Here is a 27537-nt window from a genome sequence, read left to right on the forward strand (position 1 = left end):
TGGGACCCCCTGGGAGGGGACCCACTGTAGGCCAAGTTTAACCACAGCCTGTGCCCTGCCTGGGGCCACTTGGCATGAGCCACAAAGGAAGCCAGAGATGGCCGCTGCCTGAGCTACATTTAGAGGTGCCTCAAGGGGTGAAGCCGCGAACGAGGTCAGCTGTCACTAGTGGCAGGCTTAGGGCTGTTCAGCCAGAGGTACAGCTCTGCCGAAGCCAGATGCTGCTTGCTTGGGTTTTGTGAACCTTTGAGAGATTTTAGGAAAGTCTGGAGCATGAACCAAGGCAAGTTGTTTGTACAGAAAAGCCACTGGAAGTGGCTTAGGTGTGCCTGAAAGTTGGGTGGGGCAGGGTCTCAAAAACACCAGGGCGGGGAATACACTATTAGCCAAGTTGATGGAGACTCAGCTATGGCCACAGCCTGCATCTGTACTCTGGGATGGGAGAGTGCTTAACAAAGAACCAATGGCTTCCGCCAGCTTCTCCTCCAGAGAAAGCTGCCCCTCTAGTCCTTGCCCTGAAGCCAGACAACTCAGTTCCTCCCCATAACTCCCTGGAGCTTTTCAAGCTGCTGCCTCAATACTGGATCTCAGAACAAGTGAGTCTGTCAGCGACTAAGTCTGTGCACGGTTCCTTTAAGAGTATCACCTGGGACTGCAACCACTCTCCATCTCTGTCAGCTACAGTTGCCTCTGGTTTTCACAGCCAGAAGTTATGGGGACTTCTCTCCCCAGCATTGAAACCTTGAGCCTGGTGTGGTGCTAGAACCCTTCACTCCACTGGCAGAGGGACCTCCACAACCAGGATATCCTTCCTGATTTTTAAGGGTCACATGCAGATATGGTACCAGCCCATTCTACATCTCTGCTCCTCCTACCAGTCTTGAGGTGGCTTCTACTGTATGTCCTTAGTTGTAGGGCTTCAGTTCAGCTAGACTTCGAGTGACTCTCAGTGATGGTCGTTCTGTAGTTTAGTTGTAATTTTGATGTGGTCATGAGAGGAGGTAAGCACAGTGTTTATGTACCCCGCCATCCTGACCAGAAATCAGCAGCATGGCTTTTTCAAAGTAGGATTCCTTTTGTTGTTTTTGTTCTTTGCTCTCCATGACCACCACAGGATAGTCTGCCCTAGTTGTTTTCTCCTGTCTTAAACCTATATAAGAAAACAGAGTGGCCTCCATTTCTCTACCATCAATGCTCTGTGATTTCTGGTAGATTTATTCTCCTGCCAATCAGTGGCCTTCTACTCTGGTGGTTACATTCTCTATCAGCTGTGGTCATGAAAGTAGGCTTTTTAATACATCCTTATCAAGATGACTTTCTTCTTAAAACTGGATATGAAATCAGATCCACACATTTGCACAGAATCATGTACTTCCTATGCAAAGCCGTAAACACCCCTCCCCAGACTGTTTTACCTTGAATGCCTCTCAGCTGGACTATAAAAGATTGTGCACCATGCACTGGTGTGGGTCAGTCTGCAGGGGTCCAGTGTAGGCTGACTTTGTTCTGGCATGTGACACCTGGGAAGTTTTCATAGAAAAGATAAGATTTGAACTGAACCTTGAAAGATAAGTAGGAGTCTGATTAAAAAAAAAAAAAAAAAAAGAGAGAGAGAGAGATCATGGTGGAGAGAAAAATGGGGCATAGGGAGGAAAAACACCCAAGGTAAAGGTGTGGAGACAGGAACACACCAAGTAGGTGTGTTTGGTTCCTATGAAGAAGTTATGGGAAAATCATGAAACTCTGTATTAACTACACACACACACACACACACACACACACACACACACACACCCATACACCCATACACAGGAGAGCTAATGATGGAAGTTTCCATCCCAAAACTGACAAGCTCCAGACCCAAGAAGAGACTATGTTTCAGTCTGAGTCTGCAGGCCAGAAAACTCCAATGTCCCAATTCGAACAGTTGGACAGAAGGAGTTCCCTCTTCTTACCCTTTCTGTTCTGTTCAGGTCTTCAGTTGATTGGATGAGTCCACCCACATTAGGGTAGACAGTTGGCTTAACCAGCCTACTGATTCAAATGTTAATCTCATCCAGAAACACGTATCACAGACACACCCAGAATAATGTTTGACCAAATGTTTTGGTACCTCATAGCCAAGGAAAGTTGACACATAAAATTAACCATCCCAGACTCATATCAATGAAGTAAAGTCAGTGTCAGTGGAAACTCCACTGCAGAGGGTTAAGGATAACTGAGAGAATGATGTAAAATGACATGGATAATTGGAAAAATACTGGGAAGCTTGTAATTTCTTAAGTTCACATAATGGGCTTATCATTTAGTTTAATTTTTAGAAAAAGTGTTTGTTATATTTGAGCCTTCTCTCAGATGTTAAATATGGAATAACTTTTTTTTTTCCTGCCCCTTTGCTTTGTACTCTCAAACAGTATTAACACAGGGTGGTTTTCGTTTGTTTGTTTGTTTTTTGTTTTTGCAGATCATTCTACTTGAGCTTAAATTAAAATACTAAGAAACTTTGAGCTTTAAAAAATGACATGATAAACTGCATGTTTTCTTCTTTAATGAAAATGAAAAACAGTAATCATCTCCTTATTTATAAACAAAATATCCTTTCCCATAGTTTCTGATGTTTTTCCCTACAAAAATCATATGCTATAATATCTCCCAGCTAAATTGAAATGTGTATTTCTATATCCAAGCTTTGTAACTCTAGGGTTTTATGACTTGAGATGTTAGATTGGAGGTTTAAGTATCAGAATGGTCCAAATACCCAACTTTGATGACCATGGCAAGTGACAGTTATGGTTATGAAGACAGATTTTTAGAAAAGAACAAATATTTGTACAGTGCAAGTTACCACAGTCTGAGCCTACTTGAGGATTCTCATTTTACCAGACCCTAATAGCTTATGTGGCTGCAGAAGTTGCCCCAGTGGATGACATAGGCTCTGGTTTCAATCCCCCATGAAGCTGATGGCCACAGTATATTGGGTCAGGTTCATTTCGGTGAATAATATGCAACTCAATATTTGGAGGTCTCTAGGCAATACCAAATGTCTCTGAGCAGGATAAGTTCTGCACTTTGAAAACTACATTTTTCTTTTGTTTTTTATCAATTTGACCATTACATTTGTTATTTTTGTGGCACATCTCTTTAATTGCTTTGAAACAACTATTAGGTTGGTGCAAAAGTAATTGCAGTTTAAAAGGTTAAAAATAATTGCAAAAACCTCAATTACTTTTGCACCAACTTAATAATACTTCTTTGTGGTGGCTACCTGGTTTAATCACCTCAAGTTACACAGCAGTCCAGGTGGAGATGGAAATAAACTCTAAATGTATACATAGCACACATTTTTAAAACAATCTCTTGATCATTTTTAAGAAGGTAAAAAGGTGTTAGATCAAAAAAATAATCCACGTAAAAACACACAGAAGGCAAAGGTAAAGAATCTTTCTGGGGCAGTGTACCTTTTTGAATGAGAGAATGGAGCAGAGATTGGTTTTGTGAATGTATTCTGAGTAAAAAACTACACGCATAGAATCTTGAAGGAATTGCCCAAGTATGGAGATAGGCTTCACTTTTATTTTTAAACAGTTGTCTTCATGACCTGCAGTGGATCTTTTAAATATATATGTAATATTCTATTTTAAAATTTCATGGCTGTGATACCTAATATGGACTGATTCATAGAACTCCATTCTCAGACTTCTATCAATCGTGGTGTGCTGGTAAATGTTTAACAACCAGCTCTCAAAGAGTGATGTGGGGGAGTGTTGATTTGTAGCATTTGCCATTTTCCCTGGTGTAAATTCTCTCACCATAGCCAATTCCAAGCTGCCAGCATCACCGTTAGTCAGCCCACAGAATATCTTTAAATTTCACGGTCAGCTCTCATGAGCCAGTACAAGCCATCCCCAGGACATACGTGTCTTTCCTATGTTTCCAACACCTAAATACCACCACTCCCAAATGTTAGCTCTCCTTTAGCTAACATTTTACATCTAAAGTGTTGTACTTATCCACATCTGCTAACCAAACAGCTGTGTCCAGACCTCTAGCCCAAATACCATGATTCCAGTTTTCTCTCCTAGCAACTTTAAATCTCTGATCATAGCAGTTTAACAAAATAACCTCCTTTAACTTTTCTATGATTGATACAGATGTCATGAAATATTTGCGACCAATCCCTCCTTCAAATGAACCAAGTGGTGGAAAATGTTAGCATGACTATTTTTTCCTTGTAATACCATGTATCATTTTGCCTTTTTGATTTCTACTATTGGTAACAAAGTTCCGTTTGATATCAAATATAGAGAAAATAGTAGCATATAATTCTTCATAATTGGAGAAACACTAGGGAGGGAGCCAGGAGCTAAGAAGAAATTTATATTTTGGAAAGGAGAGAATGTGTGAGTAAATACAATCTTTATAAAAATTAAACACAATTATTTTTTTTGAGTATTTTTAAGACTTTGTAGAGTTGAGAAGCCAGAAGTTAGAACAGATTCATTACACAGGACTTCTAACTTATAAATTGTTCTTTCATTATTTCCATAGATCTTTAGAGAAAGAAAGATAGAAGATCTGATGTTCTGTCTTTCTGTCACGTAGTTACAAGTGCTTACAAGTGCTTTTTGTTTTATTTTGTTTACATGGTCTTTTAATATGGATTTCTGGTTTGGCAGAATGTTAACTGGAAACAATTTCAAACTTCCGTAACTTAGATTTGTTGAGTTTGAGGTTGGTATGTCTTCACAAATACTGATGGCTTTTTCTTTTCTTATAATAATAGAAGCTTAAAAAAAAAAAAAAAAGAATTGTGTAAAGAGAGAAGTGTATTTTGTTTGGCCTCACTAAAATACCACTTGGCTCCAACTCGCCCATATTTCCTGACTGTGACCATGCCCCAAAGCAGTGAAAGGGTAGAAGTTTTTAAAATAAGATTTAAGTTTGTGTATTTGCATTCCTTTCAGTTTTTAACTGTATCGTTAGTCTTAGTTGGTCCAGCACTGTGAAGCTTGAGTGAATTTCCTTAATGAAACTTAACAGTAGGGAATCTATGTTGTTCAAATTTGCTTTGCTATTGGCTAATCTGAAAAAGACTCATTTTTTGATCCGGTTGCTTTTTTCATGGCACCTACATTCTCTACATGCTATTTATCCAGACAGTATTTATGTTAGATACTGTCATAAGTAAAGTCAGGCTGTTCAAGAATGGTGACATAAAAAGTGACCCAAATTAAAAAGAAAAAGAAAGTATTAGGTCAACTTCATTACTGGCTTGAACTAGTTAGGATATCCTGTGGGAAACTGATCCACTTTCCTGACATAATTGATCTGTGTGTCAGAAATAGAAATGACAAGCCTAAAATTTGCACAGTAATTTCCCTATGCTTCCCTCTCTGTGTTAAAGTACAATACATTTTTCACAACTCAGCTGTGACCTGAGTCGTCCATTTTATGTAGATTAGGCACGAAGGAAACCTGTGTAAGGTCCCACAATGGGCGGAGCAGAGCCAAAATGAATGCTGAGGAATTGCTTCTTTGTGCTGCATTCTGTTAGTGCTCTAGTTATGGGATTTTGATAGAGGTCTGATGGAGACCTTTTTCCCCAAGGACTTGGCAGACTTAAAAAGCGTGTATAAACAATATACACATTCCATTTGACTTTGAAACTGAACCAACCCCTTGCGGGATACAAATAGCACCTACTCCCCACCCACAGCCATGCCTCCAATAGGTTAGCGACAGGAATTGTACAGAGTGCAGACCGTGTACTGAAGGTATCAGTAGCAGCCTTTTCAGCATTGAAACAGCGCTGGGAGTGGCTATGATTCTCAGCCTAATTCAATAAATACTTACATACTTTTCTAAAATCAAGTGCTATGTTAGATGTATGGGGAAAGGAAGGAAAGGAAAGGGTAGGAGGTAGAAAGCACCATGGGGAAAAAAAGACAAGCTATATGAAAAGGAGAGAGAGGAGAAAGATACTGCTCACTGGGCTTTGGAGTCAGACAGAAAGCTGGGTTCAAATGCAGATTTATAGGTTCCCAACTATACATGTCATTGAAATCAGGAACTGAGACCCATTTGTATTAAAGGTAAATTATGATGAGATATCATCTTTGATCAAATAATAAAAATCCTTATTTGTGATGGTGATTGCTGTATTATGTGTTCTTCTGTGCTTTTAGTTTAGAAAGACCATGTTTCCTTTGCAATTCTGAGACTTCAATGTATCAGTTAGGATTTGGTTTGGCTGCATTGCAACCGGGACCCATGTAAAGTGTGATATACAAGATTTTATTCTCTCACATAAAGTAGTTCAGAGATACAAAGACTAGGGCTTTTAACGTGGTTTCTCAGGTTGTGAAGCCCTGGTTCCTTCCAGCTCTTTGCTCAGCTGTTCTTCATCTTCATGGTTCCACATGGCTTCTGGAGTTACAGCCATTACATCCTTGCCTCAAGGAGCAGAATGGATGAAGAACAGAAGGAGGGCTTGACCTTGTAAAAGTCTCCTTGTGTAAGGGGGTTTTCCAGAAGAACCGAGTAACACTCTCTTTACATCTCATTGGCCAGAACTTAGTCTGGGTCACACACCTACAAGGAGCCTGGGAAGTGTAGTTTCACAGGAGCTTTGCACATGGACTGTGGCAAGAAACATTGTGATCCCTTAGAAAAATGCCTTAGAAGTTAAAACTGTTAGAATTAGTAGTAAGAATAGTAACTCACATTTAAGTGTCACAGGCACTATGTTCAAAAATGTATATGAACCATCTTATTTAACCTTCCTTTGATGTAGATGTTATTATCCCCATTTAACAGAAAAGAAATTGTAGTTTAAAAGAGTTAAGTAGTTTGCCTAAGGTTATATCTCTAGTAAGTGTTGGAACTAGAGCTCAGAACTAGTCTTTTCCTAGATCCCAAGCATTTAATCACTTCTTTCCTTCCCGCTTCTCACATTCTAATTTGGTACTTTATTCATATCTACAATGGGATGTTTTAAAACCTTCTGTCCTTTTTGTGACTTTATAGTCTTTAGCTCTTTACCCTTTTCACACACACACACCCTCATTTATTTTTTTTCACATCTTTGAGTATTTCTGTGCTTATGTAAAAGAACATGACATTTAATATTGAGTAATTCGTTGTGAGTTGTCTTCCTGTATTTTGGTCAGGCATCTGCTTATTAGAGTTATTGGCAATTTATTTTTTACTGAGTACCCTGTCTCTCCCAAGTGCAGCCCTAAAAGTTACTGGGGATAACAGGGGGAGTAGGAAAGAGTCCCTACCCTCAAGGTGTTTATAGTGTGATTCTTTAGAGAATGGATTTTAGACAAACCTCTTAACATCAACTTATACTATGACATTACATGTAAATCACAACTGACCTGGATGTTCACACCCATTTGTCCTCATAATAACAAGTGCACCATGGTTACCTCTAAATGGCCATCTCTCTCTTCAAAACACATTGCTAAGAAATTAGATAAATAGGCAATTCTAGTGGAGTACTCTTTGTATTTTTCCCTTAAACAACATGGCTTACGTTATTGTTTGAGCAATAAAAACAACCTTAATTTACATAAAATAGATATGGGATTGATTATGACCTATTATTTTGAAATTTTCATTTGTAAAAATAATTGAATTCCTATTTTATGATATTTTGAATAGTGGTAGAAATAATATACAAGTGTATTAGAAACCCAAATTAAATGGGGACCAGTCATGACATCTGGACCAGAGCCTGCCAATACGAGCCTGTGTAAGGTTTATCGTTGGTGTAATTTTTTTATAAGATCAGAGAAGAAAGATTTTCCACCTGACAGGTTAGGATAAGAAAAGCATTACCGAGGGACGTAAGGCTGGTAACACCATCTCCTACAAGACTTCTGTTTAATCCAGTCTTTGTTACTTCGAAATGAAATCTTGAAAGGACTGGTGAGGATTCTCATTTTTGTCGTTGCTCTGCTTTGTTGTCTAGTGCATCTACTGCTCAAAGTTATTTCTTCACAAAGAAGTCACTTTTTCTCCAGTTTGGAAGCTACCTACAAATTATCAGGTCTGACAATTAAATTCGTGAACTCATCCTAGAAAAAGTGCTGCATACCTCATTGCTAAATATCACGACGGTCACCTTCGAAGTCCTCCCCTTGGGAAGCTATGCACCATTGCCAGCGCCTAGTCCACCCTTCAAAGCAACTTTGGAACTGTTTTTCTGGACTAGACATTAGAGCTGTTGTCTTATTACCCCTGATGTCCATAATGTCATCAAAATGTCTTCCTTTCAATATTTCCTTTATCTTCAGGTAAAGAAAGAAGTCATTAGGGGCCAGATCAGGTGAGTAGGGAGGGTGTTCCAATCCAGTTATTTGTTTACTGGCTAAAAACTCCCTCACAGACAGTGCTGTGTGAGCTGGTGCATTGTCGTGATGCAAGAGCCATGGATTGTTGCCGAAACGTTCAGGTCATCTAACTTTTTCACGCAGCCTTTTCAACACTTCCAAATAGTAAACTTGGTTAACTGTCTGTCCAGTTGGTACAAAGTCATAATGAATAATCCTTCTGATGTCAAAAAAAAGGTTAGCTACATCATTGCAACAAGTTCACGAACTTGTCAGATTTTGTTTCTTAATGGAAAGGGGATTTCTCTTTCTCTCTCTCTCTCTCTCTGTATGTATGTGTGTATATATATATATATATATATATATATATATATACCATCTGCCCCTGAGATTTGCCTAGGTATATTCATTCCTAGTCTTTAAGGTACTTGGTTAACTGCATCCATCGTTTGAGAAGTCAGTTCTTTTTCGCTTAGGCTATTTGGCATGTATCATGTGCCCTGACACTTGATTTATAGGTAAAGAGTCTCATGGCTCTCCTAATGCTCCCTTTTATCTTTGGTGACCTAATTTACTTTATCTGATCATGGAAAACTTGTATTTTCTAATTGCCCTTGAGATCGTGGCTTCATTATTACCTTGAGTGAATTTTACTTTGAAAAGCTATACCATTTGGCTCCTAAAGATAATGATAAATAACACTTGCATAGAGCTCCGAATTAAACAAACAAAAAGAATTTTTAAAAAGGCTTCTCTATATCACAAGCAATCCTTACTGCAACACTGAGGGAAGCGGTTTATGCTCATTCACGATTTCTTGTCACCAGGGATTCTGCAGTAAACATGATAGACATGGTTTCCTCCCCCTCTCACATTATGGGGGGAGAAATGTTTATTATGAATGAGGAAACAAGTTTATATAAGAAATCTACAGCACAGAGAACTTAAGTGGTTTGCTCAGAGACATTGTATCTGATAGAATTTTTGTGGATGTGTGATCGATGACTAAACTGGAAAGGCAGGTAGGAAGGAAATTTTAAAGTCTTGGAAAACTGATCAAAGAGTGTAATATTCTTTTCTGTAGATAATGGTGTGGGGACAGAGTCCCAGAGCGCAGTTTTCAGGCTCTTGGCCTCACGTGGAAAGGTGTTGGCTTGGGTAGTAGATGGCCATCAGCTGTAACCAGTTAGCCATTGGCCACTAATATAATTGCCGTGGCTGCCTTGGTTGGTTGGTTGGCAGGCAGAAAAAGTGGATAGCAGATTGCGGATCGTGTGGATCCTATTTCCTGCGTGTGTCTCACCCAGCTGCCAGTGAGACTGGGGTGCAGGAAGACCCCTTGTTGGGGTACTGGCAGATGTTTTCTCCCTGTGTCTCCGACTCAGCCACCAGCGAGAATATAGTGGTATGACTCCCCTATCTATGCCTCTGTGGGTGTTCCTTTTTGGCCTCACCATGTCCTGCGATCTTATGTGGGGAGTGGGAACTGAGACCCCACATGACACCCTGCATGACACATGGCGCAGCAAGCAGGGTACGGTGCCGGCCAGAATGCCCAGAGGAGTAATGGAGCAGTTTATGTATGTGAAAGCTCAGCTTCGGGAGGCCCATGAGGAGTGGCCCCGGGAACAGGAGGCACAGTCTGCCTGGGAGACTCGAGCCTCCAGATGGCACACCACCTTCTTGGCCATAGAAGGCGTCGCCTTCCTTTTCATAGGCTGCTGCTGCTGTAGGCTCCGAGGGTTGTTGTGGGGACAGAGTCCCAGAGAGCAGGTTCCAGGCTCTTGGCCTCATGTGGAAAGGTGCTCACTTGGGTAGTAGATGGCCATCAGCTGTGGCTAGTTGGCCGTCAGCTGTAACCAGTTAGCCAATTAGCCACTGATACAACTGCTGCGGCTGCGTTGGTTGGTCAGTTGGTTGATTGGTAGGCAGATAAGCGGACGGCAGGTTGCAGGATCCAGCCTCCAGTGAGACTATAGTGGTATGACTCCCCTACCTATGGCTCTGTGGGTGCTCCTTTTTGGCCTCACCATGTCCTGCATTCTTATGTGGGGAGTGGGAGCTGAGACCCTGCAGGCCGCCTCGCATGACAAATGGCGCAGCGAGCAGGGTGTGTTGCTGGCCAAGGCCTACCGAAGGATGGTGGAGCAGTTTGTGCATGTGAAAGCTCAGCTTTGGGAGGCCCGTGAAGAGCGACACTGGGAACGGGAGGTGCGGTCTGTCTGGGAGACTCAAACCTCCGGATGGCATGCCGCCCTGTTGGCCAGAGCAAGTGTCATCTTCCTTTTGGTGATCTGCTGCTGCTGTGGGCTCCTACAGTTGTGGACATCTTTCATGGAGGCCTCCACCCACTCAGACACCAGGCACGGCAGGCAGAATTCTGACCAGGTAGGAATGGAGTCTGACTCTGGGCAGGAGGACGTGTGGCCCACACACAGTATGTGGTGTCTGGTGGCCACTGTTCTCAGGAGTTGGACCCCCAAGGAGGGGTGAGAGGACATGGATGGCTCTCCGGCCAGCATGGAGAGGGCCCTGCAGGTTTTAGCTGAGCGGTTGCCAGAGGAGGCAAAGGCTACAGTCGGCCGCGTGGGCTGGGTGTTCCTCACAGCCTTGAGTCATAATATGGAAAATGCGCTTCATGACATAGCCCAGGTGCCAGACCAGGTGTCCCGGTTGGAGGCGCTGGAAGCTTGGGTCCGCCTGTTAGAAGAGTGGCCCCACAGTGGAGACTCTGTGGCAGAGGCGGAGGAAGTGAGTGGAGATAATGTAGCTCCCAACCCCCAAACCCAGCCAATCTTGAAGCAAAGGGTAAAACGTGAGCAACGTTTGGGCCCCGGGAGCGTTGCTGCTGGCAACCCAGCTGTGACTGAGTTCATAACCTACAACCCCATACACTCCCACCGAGTTTCAGGAGCTGGGGAGGCGGTACCGACAGAGCCCTGGAGAGCCAGTCTCGGCTTGGCTATTATGTTTATGGGATGAGGGAGCAGACAACATTCACTGCTCCCCAGGAGAGATAGAAAATCTAGCCTTCGTGACAGTGCGTCCATCCCTGCGACAAAGATTACAGAACTGTCATAGATTGGCCAAGACCAGGGCAACCACACTCTAATGGAGTGGCTCACTGCTGCGGTACACACAGTATGGGGACAGGCTGGCGAGCTGCCAGACACCGAGTAAACAGACTGAGTAAACAGCAGTCATATATGGAACTTACTCAAATCATCCGTGAAATGGGTATGAGACATGCTATTTTCAACCCTAATATGCAGGGGCCGGATGATGAGCTTTTTACAGCCAGCATGAGAGATCTGATTTCGGATACTGCACCTGCGAGTGCTTTTGGATCCTTGGTTGCCATTCTTACGCCCTATGTGGGGCGGCGGATCCATGAAGTTACAATTGCCATGGCCACCCTAGGGGATGTTGAAAGCCGGAGGCAAAGGAAGTTAAGACAGGAGGTCCGAGCAGTCGAGACCTGGAAGCCCAAATCAAAAGTAAAGGGGCGAGGTCGCGGGCCTCAGAGAGTAACATGCGCACAGATGTGGCGTGATCTCGTGGTAACAGGGGTCGATCAGGAAAAAATAGACCGACAACCCAGTTCCAGCACTCCTGCTGGAACTTTGGAAATGGTTGCATCCAGAACAGCAATTCCGGAGAAACCTAAAGGAGAAGTCTGGGAAAGCGTGACCCGTGTCCCTCCAGGACTTCATGCAACCGCTTGAGGCCGACTCATTCCAGCTCGATTAGGGGTGGGGCCAAGGTACCCGGTCAGAGGGGATGAATGGGGACCGGAGGCCCCACGTGGAACTGTCCGTACATTGGTCCCCTTCTAATGTGCAAAGGGTTTTGGCCCTAGTTAACACTGGCGCAGACTGCAGTCCTGTTTATGGAAACCCAGAACTGTTCCCCGGACCAGCAATCTGCGTTGATGGCTATGGGGGCAAGACTGTGACTGTAAAAGCTGTTTCCTTACACTGGGTATAGGAAAACTTCCCGTCGTACCTACAAGGTTTATGTCTCCCCTGTTCTGGAGTATATTCTAGGGGTGGACATGCTACATGGCCTCAGCTTACAGACGTCGGTAGGAGAGTTCCGTCTCCGGATCCAGGTGGTGAAAGCGGTGACATGCAGGCACGCTCACCACCCTCCTCAAGTGTTGCCACAGCCCCGATGCGTGGTTACTGTGCGGCAGTACCGCCTGCCAGGAGGGCAGGAGGAGACTGGTGGTACCCTAAGAAGTCCAGGAAGTCTGGCTGTGCCCAGAAGGACTGGTGGTGCCCTGAGAAACCCTGGCTGTGTCCAGAGAGCCTGGCTGAATCCAGGATACTGCATTCACCTCCAGGCTCCTCGCACAGGGATCCTCGGGGAAGACGCTTGTTGTGTAGATTGTGAGGCGAGACCCTGTCGGGTGGAGTGTGGGGACAGTCCCAGAGAGCAGTTTCCAGGCCCTCGGCCTCACGTGGAAAGGTGCTGGCTCAGGTAGTAGATGGCCGTCAGCTGTTACCAGTGAGCCAGTTAGCCCCTGATATAACTGCCACGGCTGCGTTGGTTGATTGGTCGGTTGGTTGGCAGGCAGAGAAGCAAACAGCAGGTTGCAGGTCGTGTGAATACAGCCTCCAGTGAGACTATAGTGGTATGACTCCCCTATCTATGGCTCCATGGGTGTTCCTTTTTGGCCTAGCCACATCCTGTGTTCTTATGTGGGGAGCTGAGACCCCACATGACACCCTGCGTGACAAATGGGTAGCCAATAAAGTTTGAATTAGAACGGTGATATAATCAAAGCATTTAGAAAGAATATTCTGATAGTGAAGTGACTCTTAAATGGGTAAGGTTGTAGAGATGTGAAACAACTGAGAAACTATTAATACTAATTTATATTAATATAATAATATGTGCAAAAGCCCTGAAACAATGGGATGGTAGTCAGGCTAGGACTGGACAAATAGAGGAGACACTACAGTAGGAAAATGGGGAGGACTTGATGGTGGCTGCATAGGAGAAAGAAAAGAGAAGAAGTCAATGAAATTTGAAGTTTCAGGTGATAAGAACTTTGCAATAACCATGGATAGCAGTAAGAGCTTAGAGAGCATCAGTTAAGAGAAGCCCAAATGTCCGTTCACATCACTTTTAAGATCATCTCTTTGATGAGTATCTCCTAGGGTATTTCCTAAAACCAGGGATAATGTTCCTTCCTGCTTTCTTCATTCTGGATCCAATTTCAGCATGGCTTTCTCAATTTGGTCTGTCCAGAAGGGGTAAGGAAAAATTTCCCCAAAGATTTAAAATTAGGAGAAAATTGAGCTATTGATCGATCATTACTCAAAAGTGGGTCTTTTCCTGAATGTGTGAAATGATAGGTCAACTAAGACACGCATGTGGCATGTATTAACTATTGATTAAGTGGATTGTTTCCTAGGCATTTTTTGTCGACCACAACTCCCGAACTACCACTTTCATCGACCCCCGGCTCCCACTTCAGAGCAGTCGACCCACAAGCGCACTGGTCCATCGGCAGCACCTGACAAGGCAGCGCAGCCATAGCGCAGGGGAGGTGAGTCACGTGCCTTCTGACCCAGAGCCAGTAGAAGCTGCGGGGATGGATGAGGGTGTGTGTGGAGTCATGCTGGCATTTCCTTATTGTTTAGTCTTGTTCTAGTTTAACTTAGAGATTATCATGTGGAGGCTGAAAAGCGTTGGAACGTTTACAGGGCTTCTTTGGAAATGCAGAGAGCCTAAAGGACCAGTTTTAAAAAGCAGGCTATATGAGGAAAGAGTGAAGAAATAAGAGATTTTCTTAAATTCTTAGGATGGTGAAAGAATTCATAATGTAATAAAATGTTCCCGAGAGGATGAGGAGCCCGTTTGCACCTCACGGCAGCTTCGCAGGAAGAAATGAATGTGACTGGTAGTGGGCTGAAATTTGGTAAAATATAGGGAAGTTTATTAAGTGAGGGTTGTAGATTAGATTAAAATCATTGGGTAAGACATGGGATTGTGGTATTCTCACTAATATCTTTAAAATTGGGCTATATCTGAGAGTTGATTTATTTACTCTAAGTGCCCAGAGAAAAGAAAATAGGTGGAATTAAGAATTATTGAAAGCTCTCCTGTGCTCTACTTTGCTAGTTTGCAGTAACCAGTGGTAACCACATGAGGGCTCTCTAATAGCCTAACCAAAAACAAAACAAACAAAAAGAATGAACAACAAAAAAAATCTCTTCCTGCTTCCCTTTTTCTTTAGTAGCTTAAAGCAAAGGAATGTTTTAGATCAAAATTTTTTATCCTAAATATGGGCTTATGCTTTGAGTATATATCATCACTTAATATACATTGGTTCTAAAAATTTCCTTAGACATATTTAATTAAGATTCTTTCCCACATGCCTTTTCCACGACTATGTGCATATCATATTTTCAGTATTATATTGTAGGTCAAATATTTTAGTACCTTCTATTATAAGAAAAAATATGAATGCAATAAATAACTGGATTTGATTCATCAAAATTCCACTCTTGGAATTTCCTCTCATGATTTACATACTTGCTGTAATGCATCATGTGTGTTTGCAGTTTGTAGGTGCAAACATAGAAGAGTATACATGAGAAGCTTATATAAAAATGATATATAAATCTATTGCAGGATGAGGTATCTACAAAAATATGTTTTATGAGTAGCTAATAAATCTTTACCTTGCTGTCATCTAAAATCATTAGTGATAAACTGGATGATGCTAACAGCATTCACCTTAAAAGCAGAACAGACTTCCCACCTTTGGACTTTGTGCATGATGTGTAGCATAATCAGGGCCCTGCCTGACTTTATCACATGCCAGTGCACTTTACCCATTCGCTTTATCTTGCCATCACAATAGGAAGCTGACTGTTCAGTCTGGTCAGGACTGTGTATGCCAGATTAATAACTATCCTTACATTTTCTTTTAACCCCTCTGCCTCAGAACTTCAGTTATTTTCATAGCCTAATAGTAGCCTGTTGTGGGAGAGGGATACTCAGGTACATGCTAAAATTTGAATGAAGGTTTCTCTTTATATTGATGGAAACTGAGCAATGGAACAGAGATACCCCATCACGACTCAGCATTCGGCCCCCAGCATTGTTAAACTTTGCAGGGGAAATGTGCATCCTGACACAGCTGTTGGAAGCATGCAGATCCTGCCGTGATACGCATATTTGTCAGGGCTCACCCACTGTCTGACAGTCTGATTTAAAGAAGTGGGGTGTCAAGGAGAAGACCTTTGGCTGTTCTGGGAAATGATGACACGTAGCAGTATACTGGCATCAGGAAAAGTATGTATTGGGGTACTGAAATGATAAGTTCTGCGAGTGACAAGGTGTGGTTAGTGATTGAATCTCCCCCAACAGTGGATGACTTCATTCCTCAAAGCCAATAACTCAAGAGAAGCAGAGTGAGAAACTTTTAGTTGCGTACACGAGTCTTTCCAGTCACTCTCTTATACTCATTTAGGAAACATTCCAGGTAGTAGAAATTTTGGTATCTGTTCCATCCAACAAATGAATGCCAGATATCTAGAGTGGAGAAATAATGATGGTTGGTGTGAGGGACATAAATAAACAACATATGTTCCTGTGTTCTTAGTAAAGAGAGAAAATATGAGATTAAGCATAATACAAATGAATAAAAATATGAGTGAAAAATGCTTTAAAAACTGTTAGTAATGGCAGCTGCTTTGTAAATGTACATCAAGTGCTGTGGGAGTCCAGAGAAGGTCACATTTAATGTCAGCTTGAAGGGAAGGGAAGGCTTCATCCAGGAGCAGCTGTTGGAACTACGCTTTGAATGAGGGAGAACATTCTTGAAGGATAAGCAGGCAGTCTAGGGTGGGGATGATATTTCCAGTTTTAGAGCCTTTAGAAAACTCCTCACCAAACACCTAACTGATGCAATATGATAAAATGGTTGTGAAGGTTTAAATGGGTGGGGGAAGAAGCTCTATTTTAAAAATACCAATTTTTAAATCCAGTGTGTTATTTTGCCTTTTGTTCTTTTACTCTCTTATACTACCGTTCTAATGCTTAAAAGACTTCTTTAATAAGGGGGGGGGGGGCGGCTAAAACAATGTTAGAGTTTTCTGGTGAGAATATTAATGGATATTTTTGTTTATCTTTGTATGTATGAGTTTCTAAGTCTATAATAGGTACAATAAATAATTCAGGTCAGGGCAACCCTACTTAGCTCCTCCACACCTGCTATGATTAGCTCTCTGGTGTGGGAGTTTCAAACCAGAAAGAGCTGTTATACTGGGTGCTCTAATAAGCATGTGAATTGTTTCTAAGGAGATAATAACAGCAACTCAGAAACTCACACGAAGACTGCTCCTCTTCATCCTGCCCTCTGCGGAGGCAGGGCAATCCCTAATCTGCCATGGCCAAAAGAAGGTATATTCTGGTACTGCCCTGATATATTTTGAACCGCTCAGGTCTTCTCTCTGCTTGTATTGTGTAGGTTTGTGTTCTGTCAATGCAGATGTTATTCCTAATGAACAGGTCTGCTATTTAGCGCCTAAAGACCCAATAATTGTAAACATATGGAACTATTCCTACACCACTTGGTAAGTAGTCACTGCCCTGGCCCTTCTCAAGGACCTGGATGCCTCAACCCTTCCACTCAGTTCAGCGACTAAAGCAGAGCTTTTGAGAATTCTGTGTCAGTTCCTCGGCTGGCATCTGTTCTGTTCGGCTGGTACTTACCAATGCTTGTCAAGTATTTGTGGTTTGCTGATACAAAGTACTCTCAGTCTTGGCAGAACATAAATGATGCTTGTGTTTGCAGGTAGGAGAAGATTCTCGGCATGCAGGACCACCAGTTCTTCCCAGGCCGTCAAGTACGTTCAATACAGTCAGTAGGCCACAGTACCAAGACATGGTTCCAGTGGGTATGTCATCCCTTTCCAGAAACCTTCATCTTTGCTTTTCATGTCAGTATGTACCATGCGTTCTGTGCTGATGCTTCCTTATTGTTAGCCTGCTACTTTTGCCATGTACTGAGAAACTCTTCCATTAACCCTAAGAAATTGATTTGAATCTCAGAGTACTTACATCTTATAAAATCCTATAGGATGAGTGTTTTTTTTTGTACTACTCTATCTTTTCTGAGTAGAGCCATTGCATTAGATTGTTGAAGTTAAATTAGTTGTTAAAGCAACGGTATTATGTGCTTATTTCAAATTACAAATTTGGAAAAGCATATCCTTAGTATATATTGATGTGTGGGACAACATTTCATTGGTGTGTGAACCTGTAGTAGCATCACAAAATAAGAAAGCAATGATGGCACCTTCTTAAGGGTTTTTGTAGCAAATACCGGAGCAAAATTATAAAATAAAAATAAATGATTGTAGGCAAATAGGACTAAAGAACAACTTGAGTTGTTGTTAAAATGATGAGGCTGAAGTGGATCAGTTTTCAAACCCCGAGTTCCTAAGGCAGGTGAAGTAGACAGACTGGCAGGGGGCCACGTGGGCTCCCTGCTCCATCTTAATTTGAAGAGCTCTCCATTTGCCTGTTTCTACTTTAAAATTTTTACTGTTTTAAGAAACAATTTACCATGAAATGAAATGTAATCCCATGGCCTAAAGAAGTTTGACAGCCACTGGATAAGAAGAAATCTTGGGTCTGAGTATGCGTAAGCAGTGTATGTTTTATTCTACCATTAAAAAGTTATCTAGTTTGTGATCGTGGATGGAATGTAAACACCTATTGACAAAATTTCAGGTATAAACGTGGTTTTATTATTGATGTATGCTGAAATGTGCAATTAGGGAGACTTTTAGTGTGACAATTGGATTCCGTGTTAGCAAACAGTATTTTTTTTTTAAAGTTTGTTCATATTTAACTAAAATGTGTATGTAGAGGAAGCATGATGCATCTAAATTTGATTTGGCGAATGACTAGAGAATTATATTTCTTTTGTTTGACCACTTGTTACTTTAGGTGAGGCATGTTTCTTGACCGTATTTATGAACAGAAGAGTGATGACTAAACTAGGATTTCTGATGTTTGAGAAATCAGACATTCAGTTCTGTGATTTAAATGTATCTATATTTCTGATTATAAATAATTATCAAGATGAATCCTCTTAAGTAAACAAATTAGTTTTCTTGATAAAAAACAGGTATTAAGAGAGCACTTAATAAATTTTAATTAAATATTTTTAAATTTCTGTGGACATTAGCTTAACTAAAATATAAATTTTTTTTTTAACGTATTATGTACATAGTTGATAATGCTAATTGTGTTGTTGCTGTTGGTGTGGTTGGTTTGGTAAAGAGCTATGTGTGGCTTAATGGCATTTTATTTCCATATAGAATTTAGGAATGGTTTGTCCTCTGCATTTTGGTAGTAGCTGTTGCTGGCAACTACTGCATTTTAGTGACTCTTGTGCTGCCTCTTTACCTCTGTGCATGGCTGATATTTAATTAGAAGATAATTTTCTATTTCTTACAGTTACTTATGAAGTTGAGTTTGGTAAGCAGTAGCTTAAACCACTCAATATCTAGAATCTTATTGGTGAGTTCATCTTGCAATTTGATGACAGATATAACTCATCAAATGAGTTCAATGAGTGCTTAAGTAAGTCATACCTAATAATTCTTAGTACTCATATAACAGGGTAGACACAAATTGGAATTTAAGCATTTGTAGTGGTTCCAAACTTTGACTTTGAAAACTGGGAATATTAACCAGAAAAATGCATTTTTAAAAGTTTGAATTTATACGCACAAAACTAATAACAGATTTTTAAAATACTGTTATATTTCCTGATTTTTTTCAGCTTACAATGACAAGATTGTTGCATTTCTGCGCCAGCCCAATATCTTTGAAATTCTACAGGAACGTCAACCTGATCTTACCAGGAATCACTCACTCAGGTAACCACAATGTTGGTATTTGGTTCAAGTTGTGTAAGCCCCAACTATTAAATCTTCAATAACAATGATAATCTTCTTGGAAATTCACTCTTTCTTTCTAGCATTCTGAACAAAGACATCTTGTGCACAAATACTTTATGTCGTCCACACCAGGTCATTGTAGTCTTGGCTTTTCTCTATTAAGTGAAAAGGTTGAATAAACTTGACTGAAGAACCTAGAACCCTATTTAAGGAATATGAAAAAGAAACAAAAATTCATAGCCAAGAACATATCCTAGATGTGCAAATTATAATAAAAATAATAAGATACTAACTTTTTTGAGCATAACTTGAGTAAACAAAAGTTACATGGAGTTTATTGAACTGAGATTTATAAAATCCTAGACTTGGTATTCACATTTTTCCATTATAAAAACATAGTGGAACCCAAGGAGAGATATCTGATACTCTCCAGAGTCTAGCATTCCCCTGCATGAACACTGTTTTCTAAAGAACTCTTCAAAGCATCATGCGTCAAGCCCAGTTTTACTTTCCTGAATACATGCTGTTCCTTTTCACTGGCAAGTTTTTCCCTTCTTTATTGGGCAAGATCTTTCCTTTATAACCAATGCAAATTGCCCCTCCATGAAGCCATTTAGCTCTTCTGTGGACTCCCGCTCTCATGATCTAGGCTAGTATTTCTCAACCTCAGTGTCTCAGTAGAGATGGAAAAGGTATGAGTTAATGCTGAAAATCTCACTTAGCTCAAAGCCCATTTGGTTTACATGCCATTTTTACTGGTAGAAATTGACCGGTCGGCCAGTAAAGGAACGCGCACGGTCAGGCAACTTAAGAAAGTTTTTATTGTAAGAGAGAAAAGTATATCGGGCTTAGCAAAAGATGGCTACACCCCGGGCTGAATCTAGAGGAGATTGCAGCCCTGAGGGAGGGCGTGAGGAGGGATTTATAGGGGCTGTGTTGACAGAGTAGCATTGTTTGAACAGAAAATGCTGACTGCCTGTAAGCCAGTAGCTGTTTTGTAGTATTTTCTGTTATCGCCAGTTTGGCTCTGTCTGCAGGTGCAGGCCAACAGATATTTTGTTGTTTTCTTGCAGACCTGGCTCTGTCTGTAAGTCAAGGTCTCTGAGACCTAACATTCAGAGACCTAACATTAAGTCAAGGTCTCTGACGTTTAGAGACCTAACAAATATATTTGCTCAGGGGTGCCATCCTGACCCACAGCAGTGGTTCTCAAATACTACTCAACTTAATTGTTTCAAATTGTTTTCATCAGGACCATCTGGGGAGTTTTAGAACATACAAAATACCAGGTCTCATCTCCCACAACTCCGCTCCCTTCTCTGAATTTATACCCCCTATTCTCCCATGCTCCGCCCAGAAATGTAAATCAGGCCTAGAGCATTTAATTTTTAAAAAACCTTTCCATATAATTTCAATGGCACAGCTAGGTATAATAAGTTCTGGTTTAGACACTAATTTGATCATTATGTAATATATCAAGTTGTCTTTTGTACTGTGTTGGTTCTGTGACTTCTGTGTTTTAATTAGACTTTTCAGGTCTTTATGCTTTATTTTCAATTAGATTATAAGCTCCTTACAAATAGGGATGTTAGTCAACTCTTCATTATTTCTCCTTACTGCTCAACTATCTAGAATAGCACTTTGCACATAGTGAATGTGTGTGTGTGTGTGTCTGTGTGTGTATTATATATATATGCACACACATACATATATATATTTGTTGATTTGAAAATAAATTACCGAATATCCTTTTTATGATCTCAGTCTCTCATATCTGTTTTGTTGAGGTGTAATTGAAATATAAAGTTATATCAGTTTCAGGTGTACAACATAATGATTTGATATTTGTATATACTTCCAAATGATCATCACAGTAAGTCTAGTTAACATCTATCACCATGCACAGTTACAGAATTTTTTTCGTGGTTAGAACTTTGAAGATCTGCTCTCTTAGCAAATTTCAAATATGCAACCACAGTATTATTAACTATAGTCACCATGTTGTACATTACATTCCCATGACTTATTTATTTTATAACTGGAAGTTTGTATCTTTTGACCCCCTTCACCCATTTCTCCCATCCCCACCCTCCATCAGTCTCTCATATCTTTAAAGTTGTCATTACCTTCTAAAGTTTCTAAAAGCTAAAGTTACATATAATTTCAACTATGACACTATAAATGTTGCTTATACAGAAATCTGAATTTCACATTAGTTAACATCTAACTCAGTTCTCAGTGCTTTCCCCAACCTGACAAAAATGCTATTCTAAATCACAAAAAAATATAAAAATTATACATTATCATTTTGTATATTTGTATATTATGGCCTCCACTCAGTAGTTTGTGGTCCACTGGAAAATATTGTGTAAGAACTTGTAGTTAATAAAACTACAGAAATGAGCTCCTCAGGTGTCTAATGAGAGATCTTAGAGATTCTGGGCCACCAAGCAAAATGAACAAAACAAAATCCCTCCTTTTTTGCTAATCACAAAATAAGGAAAACTGTGTGTTCTACCAACTCCAGGCACAGCACACAACACACACACACACACACACACACACACACACACATCCCTAGTCAATAACTGTCTTGAAAGTACCCCATCCCCCACAAAAAACAAGAAAGCGGAACCTCAAGAAGTGTTTCACTTTTGCTCTGCACATTATTATTTACACCAATTTAACATGTCTTCAAATCTCCACTCTCAGAGAAATCAGATGAGTTAATCTACCTGAACAAGGCATCTGACATTAACATTATTCTTTAATGACTTGACGGAACCTTAACAGATCCTAACAGAGGGAAAAGCTGCAGACCTCACTGGTAGCTTCCAGTTTTGTTTTTTGGCTTTTTTTTTTTTAATTTTTATTGTTTTTTTCTGCTTTTCTCTTAAAATTCTCTAATCTGCTGAAGATGTTTATTTTTTAATGATTCCCGGGGTCCTCAGTTAAGCACAAACTTTCTTCTAAGGTAGATCTCATATGGTAACCAGTTGCTAAGAAATTATTTGCTAGGTTTTGAAATATGTTTCCATCTTATTCCAAAACTAATTTATAAGTTTTCATTTACACTTTCTAAAATTACTGAATTTGACCATAAAAAGCATATGCAGTCATGACAAGTGGAAGGAAGCAGGAGCTTAAATCCATGAGATAATGCTGTTCCTCTTACACAGAGCGTGTATCGCAGTGTACTTTTATTTTCTGAGAAGTTTTTGGTAGTTAAGCATTTTTATCATCATAACAACATAATGGGGAAGTTTGTACTATATCTAAGAGAACATTCTGTTTCATACAGTTAAAACCTGCATTGTAAGAAGCATTCTCACAGACGCAGGGGTGGGGAACCAGCTGGGGTTCTTTAATCTCGTGTTTCAGTGATATTTTTGATAAGAGATTTATGCATGGAGTAGACTACTTGCGTATCAAAGGGAACTATGAACCTTATATTCACATGTTGAGCAAGAGTTCCCAATAGCTGTGTAGCTCTGTATGCATTCTTCCTCGTCCATGGGGCACAGCCACTTAAAAGAAACATCCCTTCTTATTTTCTCCACAATATCATGAGGAGAAAGTGTTAGCTCTTGGGAAATTCAAATAGGTATATCTCCTTACTTTATGATTTTCCTGTTTTGCTTGTGATTCCTCCTAAACTAGAGGATAGGATGCACTTTATTTAGTTTGTATCCATGTATAGTTCCTCTTCCTGACGTTCCACCTGTGTATTCTTTTCTGTAGAATGGCTATGGTTTCCGTGCAATGGGATATGGCTTTTGCTTTCCACTGCTGTATTTAAATCACTGCTCCTGCTAACCTGATCTGTTATGCAAATGTGAATTCTCAGAAGTTGTCCTCTTTTTTTTTAATCTCAGAAGAGGTTTATTTCCTCAGAAAAGTCAACATCCTAAAGTCAGTTCCACCACCATCAAATGGGTAGTGTCCCCACTGGATTCCTATATACTTACTATTGGTTCTCATTGAAAAACAGTAATCATACTAAGAAGCTTTTTGTATGCTATGACATTAACATAAAAGATGAAATAAAATATACTTTATTGGAAGACAAATATATTCATTTAAAAAACACTTTTGACAGTGTTTTGTAGATGAATGTAATGAATACAAAACAATAAAATTTTTGGTATTGGTATTAGTCTAGCATTGTGTTATGAACAAAGATCTCAGTGTCATAAAATTGAATTAAGAGTTGAGAATTTCGCCTCCTGTGTGATTATTAGGTCCAGCCAGTAAATCTATTCCCTACTAATCCAGCTTTCCCCAGGCATCACTGATAATTATTTTGGGCTCCAGATTGATTCCTCCTTAATGCTCCTTAAATAAGTTCCCTTGTCATGAAGATGTAAGTTGTGATAATTGTTTTCATTCTGGTAAAAATTGGACCGTTCCTTTTTTTATGTCATTAGTAAATTAGTAACTTGGAAGTCAAATTCTGAACCACCAAAGACAAATGTATTCATGTCTCAGTTTGTACCAGAATAGAAGCAAACACAGACTATAACCTTCTATTTCTTCCCATTATCCTTTTTTAAAAGCTCTGGAATTTTGTTATTGCTCAATTTTACTTTTTGTTGTTTTGGTTGTGTTTTTTTTTTTTCATTTTAAAAATAGCACATGCTATTGTGAAATTCTCAAACAATACAAAGTTTTAAGAAATAGAAAAATTAAAGTTTCCAAAAGCTGGCTTTCATAAAACAAATCTCAGGCTTCAAAATTTCTAAACTATTTCTTGTCCAGTTTTCTAGCAAATGAATTTTTCCACATTTAATATTGTGCTGGATACATTAATCTCAGCTAACACCTGGGCTACTTGGTCAGAAGAGCATAAATTTACTTCTGCTGAGCCTTCTGAGATTTCCTGTGAAGACCTGCCTAGTTCTCTCTCCTAGTCTTCTAATTGTTTACTGCTCACTCAGATGTCTAGAACCGACATGACAGACTTATCTAAATGTAGTACCACATTTAGATAACAGGAAATCTGGATTGGAACTATTATTTTCCTATGGACCATTCACATGGACATAATTATTGAATTTTTATAACTACCTGATTAGGGCGGCCGGATGGCTCAGTTGGTTAGAGCGTGAGCTCTGAACAACAGGGTTGCAGGTTCAATTTCCGCATGGGATGGTGGGCTGCGCCCCCTGCAACTAAAGATTGAAAACAGTGACTGGACATAGAGCTGAGCTGCTACCTCCACAACTAGATTGAAAGACAACTACTTGGAGATGATGGGCCCTGTTCCCCAATATTCCCCAATAAAATTTAAAAACAAACAAAAAACTACCTGATTAAAACAATGTATTGACACCACATAGTAATAATCATTGGGGAATCTTGATCTGTCTCTCACTGGGAGACCAGTTATTGATAATGGCCCTTAGGAAGTAGTAGAATATACATAGATCTTCAGAGTTCAGGTTTGTAGTCAGAAAGACCTAGTTTGAATTCTGACTCTGCAATTTACTTGTCAAGTGATTATGAATGAAGCATTTAGCACCTCCAAGTCATAGTTTCCTCATCTGTAAAATGAGAATGGGAATTTCTAACTCACAGGGTCCTTTTGAAGATTAAATGAAATAATTTACTTAAAGCACTTGGTACTATGTAAGCAGTAGCAAGCACAGAACAAATTTAAATTTGCATTATATTAATAGTGTATTCTTCCTTACAGTATCACAAAGATTCAGTTTAAAGTAATTTCTCCGTAAATTTACTCTGTTCTCAAAATCACTGTCCCTGAGACTGATCATATGTATAAATGGAACTATGTGATTTTGTGGATATAGTTAAAATGCAGGAAGGGTCTCTTGTTCCATGATTAACTTCTGTGTGGGAAGGCTTTCTAGTGTTGTTTCCTACAGAAATCTTTGTTCTGAATTCTTTTACATGCATACGATGAAACCAGTCCTGACCATTCCATGCCTACATAGAGAGAGACCAGAGCCTTCTGGCTCAAGGTTCAGCAGAAATTACTGAGGATCAAAACACCATGGCAGTGCCATTGAGATATCATTTCAGAAACCATCCAAAGGTGTATTAAAATATCTTCACAAGCAACTAATCTTGTAGATCTAATGAGAGGTTTGGCATTTTGCTACATAGGACTGTAAGGAACACAGATTCTTAGACTCTGTCATCTATGCTATGACTTCCGTAAAAGGAATAATTGCTACTAATTTTTTAATGGATATGCTAATTCATAGTTGTATATAGGCTTTTGGCATACATGTCATGTATGTCTAGTTTTCACATTTTACATGCATAGAATCTCACAGCTATTAACTGGACAGTCTCTTAAGATTTAAAAAGGCCCAAAATATGAAGTCTCATAGCCAAAATTAGGTAAGATTCTTTTAAAGTATCACACCCAAGTATTTGTTAAGTTGTTTTTTCATAATTATACTTCTTTGATGTAACTTTGGAAGATTTCCCACATTAAAAACATGTTCATCCACTGAACATTTCTCCAAAGTATTGCATTTTTTTGCTAACAAATAATTCAGTCAGGGTTTCCAAACCATTTTCTAGCACGATGAATAACCATTTTTTTAGGTGTATATGTTCACTATTGATTTTTTGCTATATTTTGTTGCATTTATCAAGAAAACAGTGTGGACTAAATTAAAATATCAGTACAGAATCAAGCCCCAATGCTTTCCCCAAACCCAAAAGAATAATGAGCCATTCTAAAATCATAGAAAACAATGCATTATCATTAATGATAGCGCAAAACAGTTTTTAATGAAATCTTTTTTTACATATATAGTATTTAGATATACACCGTAGCTAAGTTGTTAGTAAATCCAAAGCATTTCTTACAAAGCAAACAAAATATGCATCCCTTCTATGTTTATTAATAGTGTGTATTTTTTTCTTTTTTGTCTCTCAATGGATTTAAATAGTCATGGAAACTGTCTTTAGAAAAATTAACAGATAAAATTAAAACCTCCTTGTTTCATACATAGTATCCTACATACAAATGGATACTATTATTACATCCCATTGAATAAGTTACTCCTTAGTTTCAATTCCTGAATGTATTTTCAGTTAAAACACCTGTTAACGAGTGCATGATAAAATATTATAATTCAAAAGAAAACAAAATCCTCTGGTTACATATTCTAGTATACCCTAGGTATTAACTCCTTAGAATAATGATGGGCTTAGGGTACAGGCTGTGAGAATGCTTTAGGTAAGGTGTCTTGTAACCAGATTCTTTTGTGCGTAATAACTCCTTTTTTTAGAATCCAGTGGTTACTTTTTAGAGTAAAAATGGTTTTACTTTATATAGGATTTTGCTTCTATTGAGAATAACGTTTCCCATTATCTATTTAATTATGAGAAATGTAAAGCCTTCATATGTGTTATCTCGTTGGTACTCACAGCATTATTTCAGTTTCATAGAGAGGCCAGTATCTTATCTACTGCATATCATAGAAGTATTCAATAAATATTTGTGGAATTAACCAAGGTAAACAGCATGATTAAACCAACTGGCTAACAACAGAAACAGAATAAAGAGTCAGTCACAAGGCATCTAGTTTTTGCTCTGTTTTCAAAAAATTATACTGTCTGTTGAAAAAAGAAGAAATAATTATAAGGCCTATCTAATAATATACTCAATAGCTAAAAATTATTGAGCGCTACTGTGTAATAGGTTCTATGCTTAGTATTTTATTTGCATTGGTTCATTTAATTCTTCCCACAACCTTTGAGGCAGGCACTATAACTATGCTTATTTCAAAATGAGGAAACCAGAAGAGAGTTAAGTAACTCTGTAAATCCTTGTCAAGGAACTGATTTGTATTCATTTATAACAAATTTTTGCCCTGAAACATATGGCTAATTAATGTCAATTCTGTGTGTTCATAAGAATCATGTGACCATAATGGAGCTATATTTTCAAATCTAGCTTATATAAATGGGAAGTAGAAAGAAAAGTTGATCTCTTTACTGCTTGCCTCTATCCTTCAAGTCAGTTCATATGCTGTGACTGCAATAAAAAGTGTGAATGATCAATGCTAATTTTCTTCCCTTGACATTTACCATTAGAGAAGTCATAGGGATTTCTCTGAAATTACCCTCAGCAGTTTTTAAAAACATGTATTTTTGAAGGTGTTACTGAACTGTGTCTGCAGGAACCATGTGTGAGCAGAGTCTGCAATCCAGAGAGTTTTGTGGTTTAGAAGCATTGCTGCTTCTGATTGTTTTTGATCACGTGCCCTTCTTTAACTTCACCA

General features: G+C 39.5%; 1 protein-coding gene across 7 annotated transcripts in view; it reads left to right on the forward strand.

Annotated features, from left to right (window-relative positions):
- The window catches only part of HECW2 (HECT, C2 and WW domain containing E3 ubiquitin protein ligase 2), a 338340-nt gene that overhangs the window by 254592 nt on the left and 56211 nt on the right, over positions 1–27537 (forward strand). For all 7 annotated transcript variants that reach the window (XM_033112086.1, XM_033112085.1, XM_033112082.1 and 4 more), the window contains 3 exons: positions 13762–13896; positions 17155–17257; positions 19156–19252. In XM_033112086.1, the coding sequence (XP_032967977.1) occupies positions 13762–13896; positions 17155–17257; positions 19156–19252 (335 nt within the window). The remainder of the gene's footprint in view (positions 1–13761; positions 13897–17154; positions 17258–19155; positions 19253–27537) is intronic.

Source organism: Rhinolophus ferrumequinum, chromosome 8 (assembly GCF_004115265.2).
Source record: "Rhinolophus ferrumequinum isolate MPI-CBG mRhiFer1 chromosome 8, mRhiFer1_v1.p, whole genome shotgun sequence".
Taxonomy (NCBI): Eukaryota; Metazoa; Chordata; class Mammalia; order Chiroptera; family Rhinolophidae; genus Rhinolophus; species Rhinolophus ferrumequinum.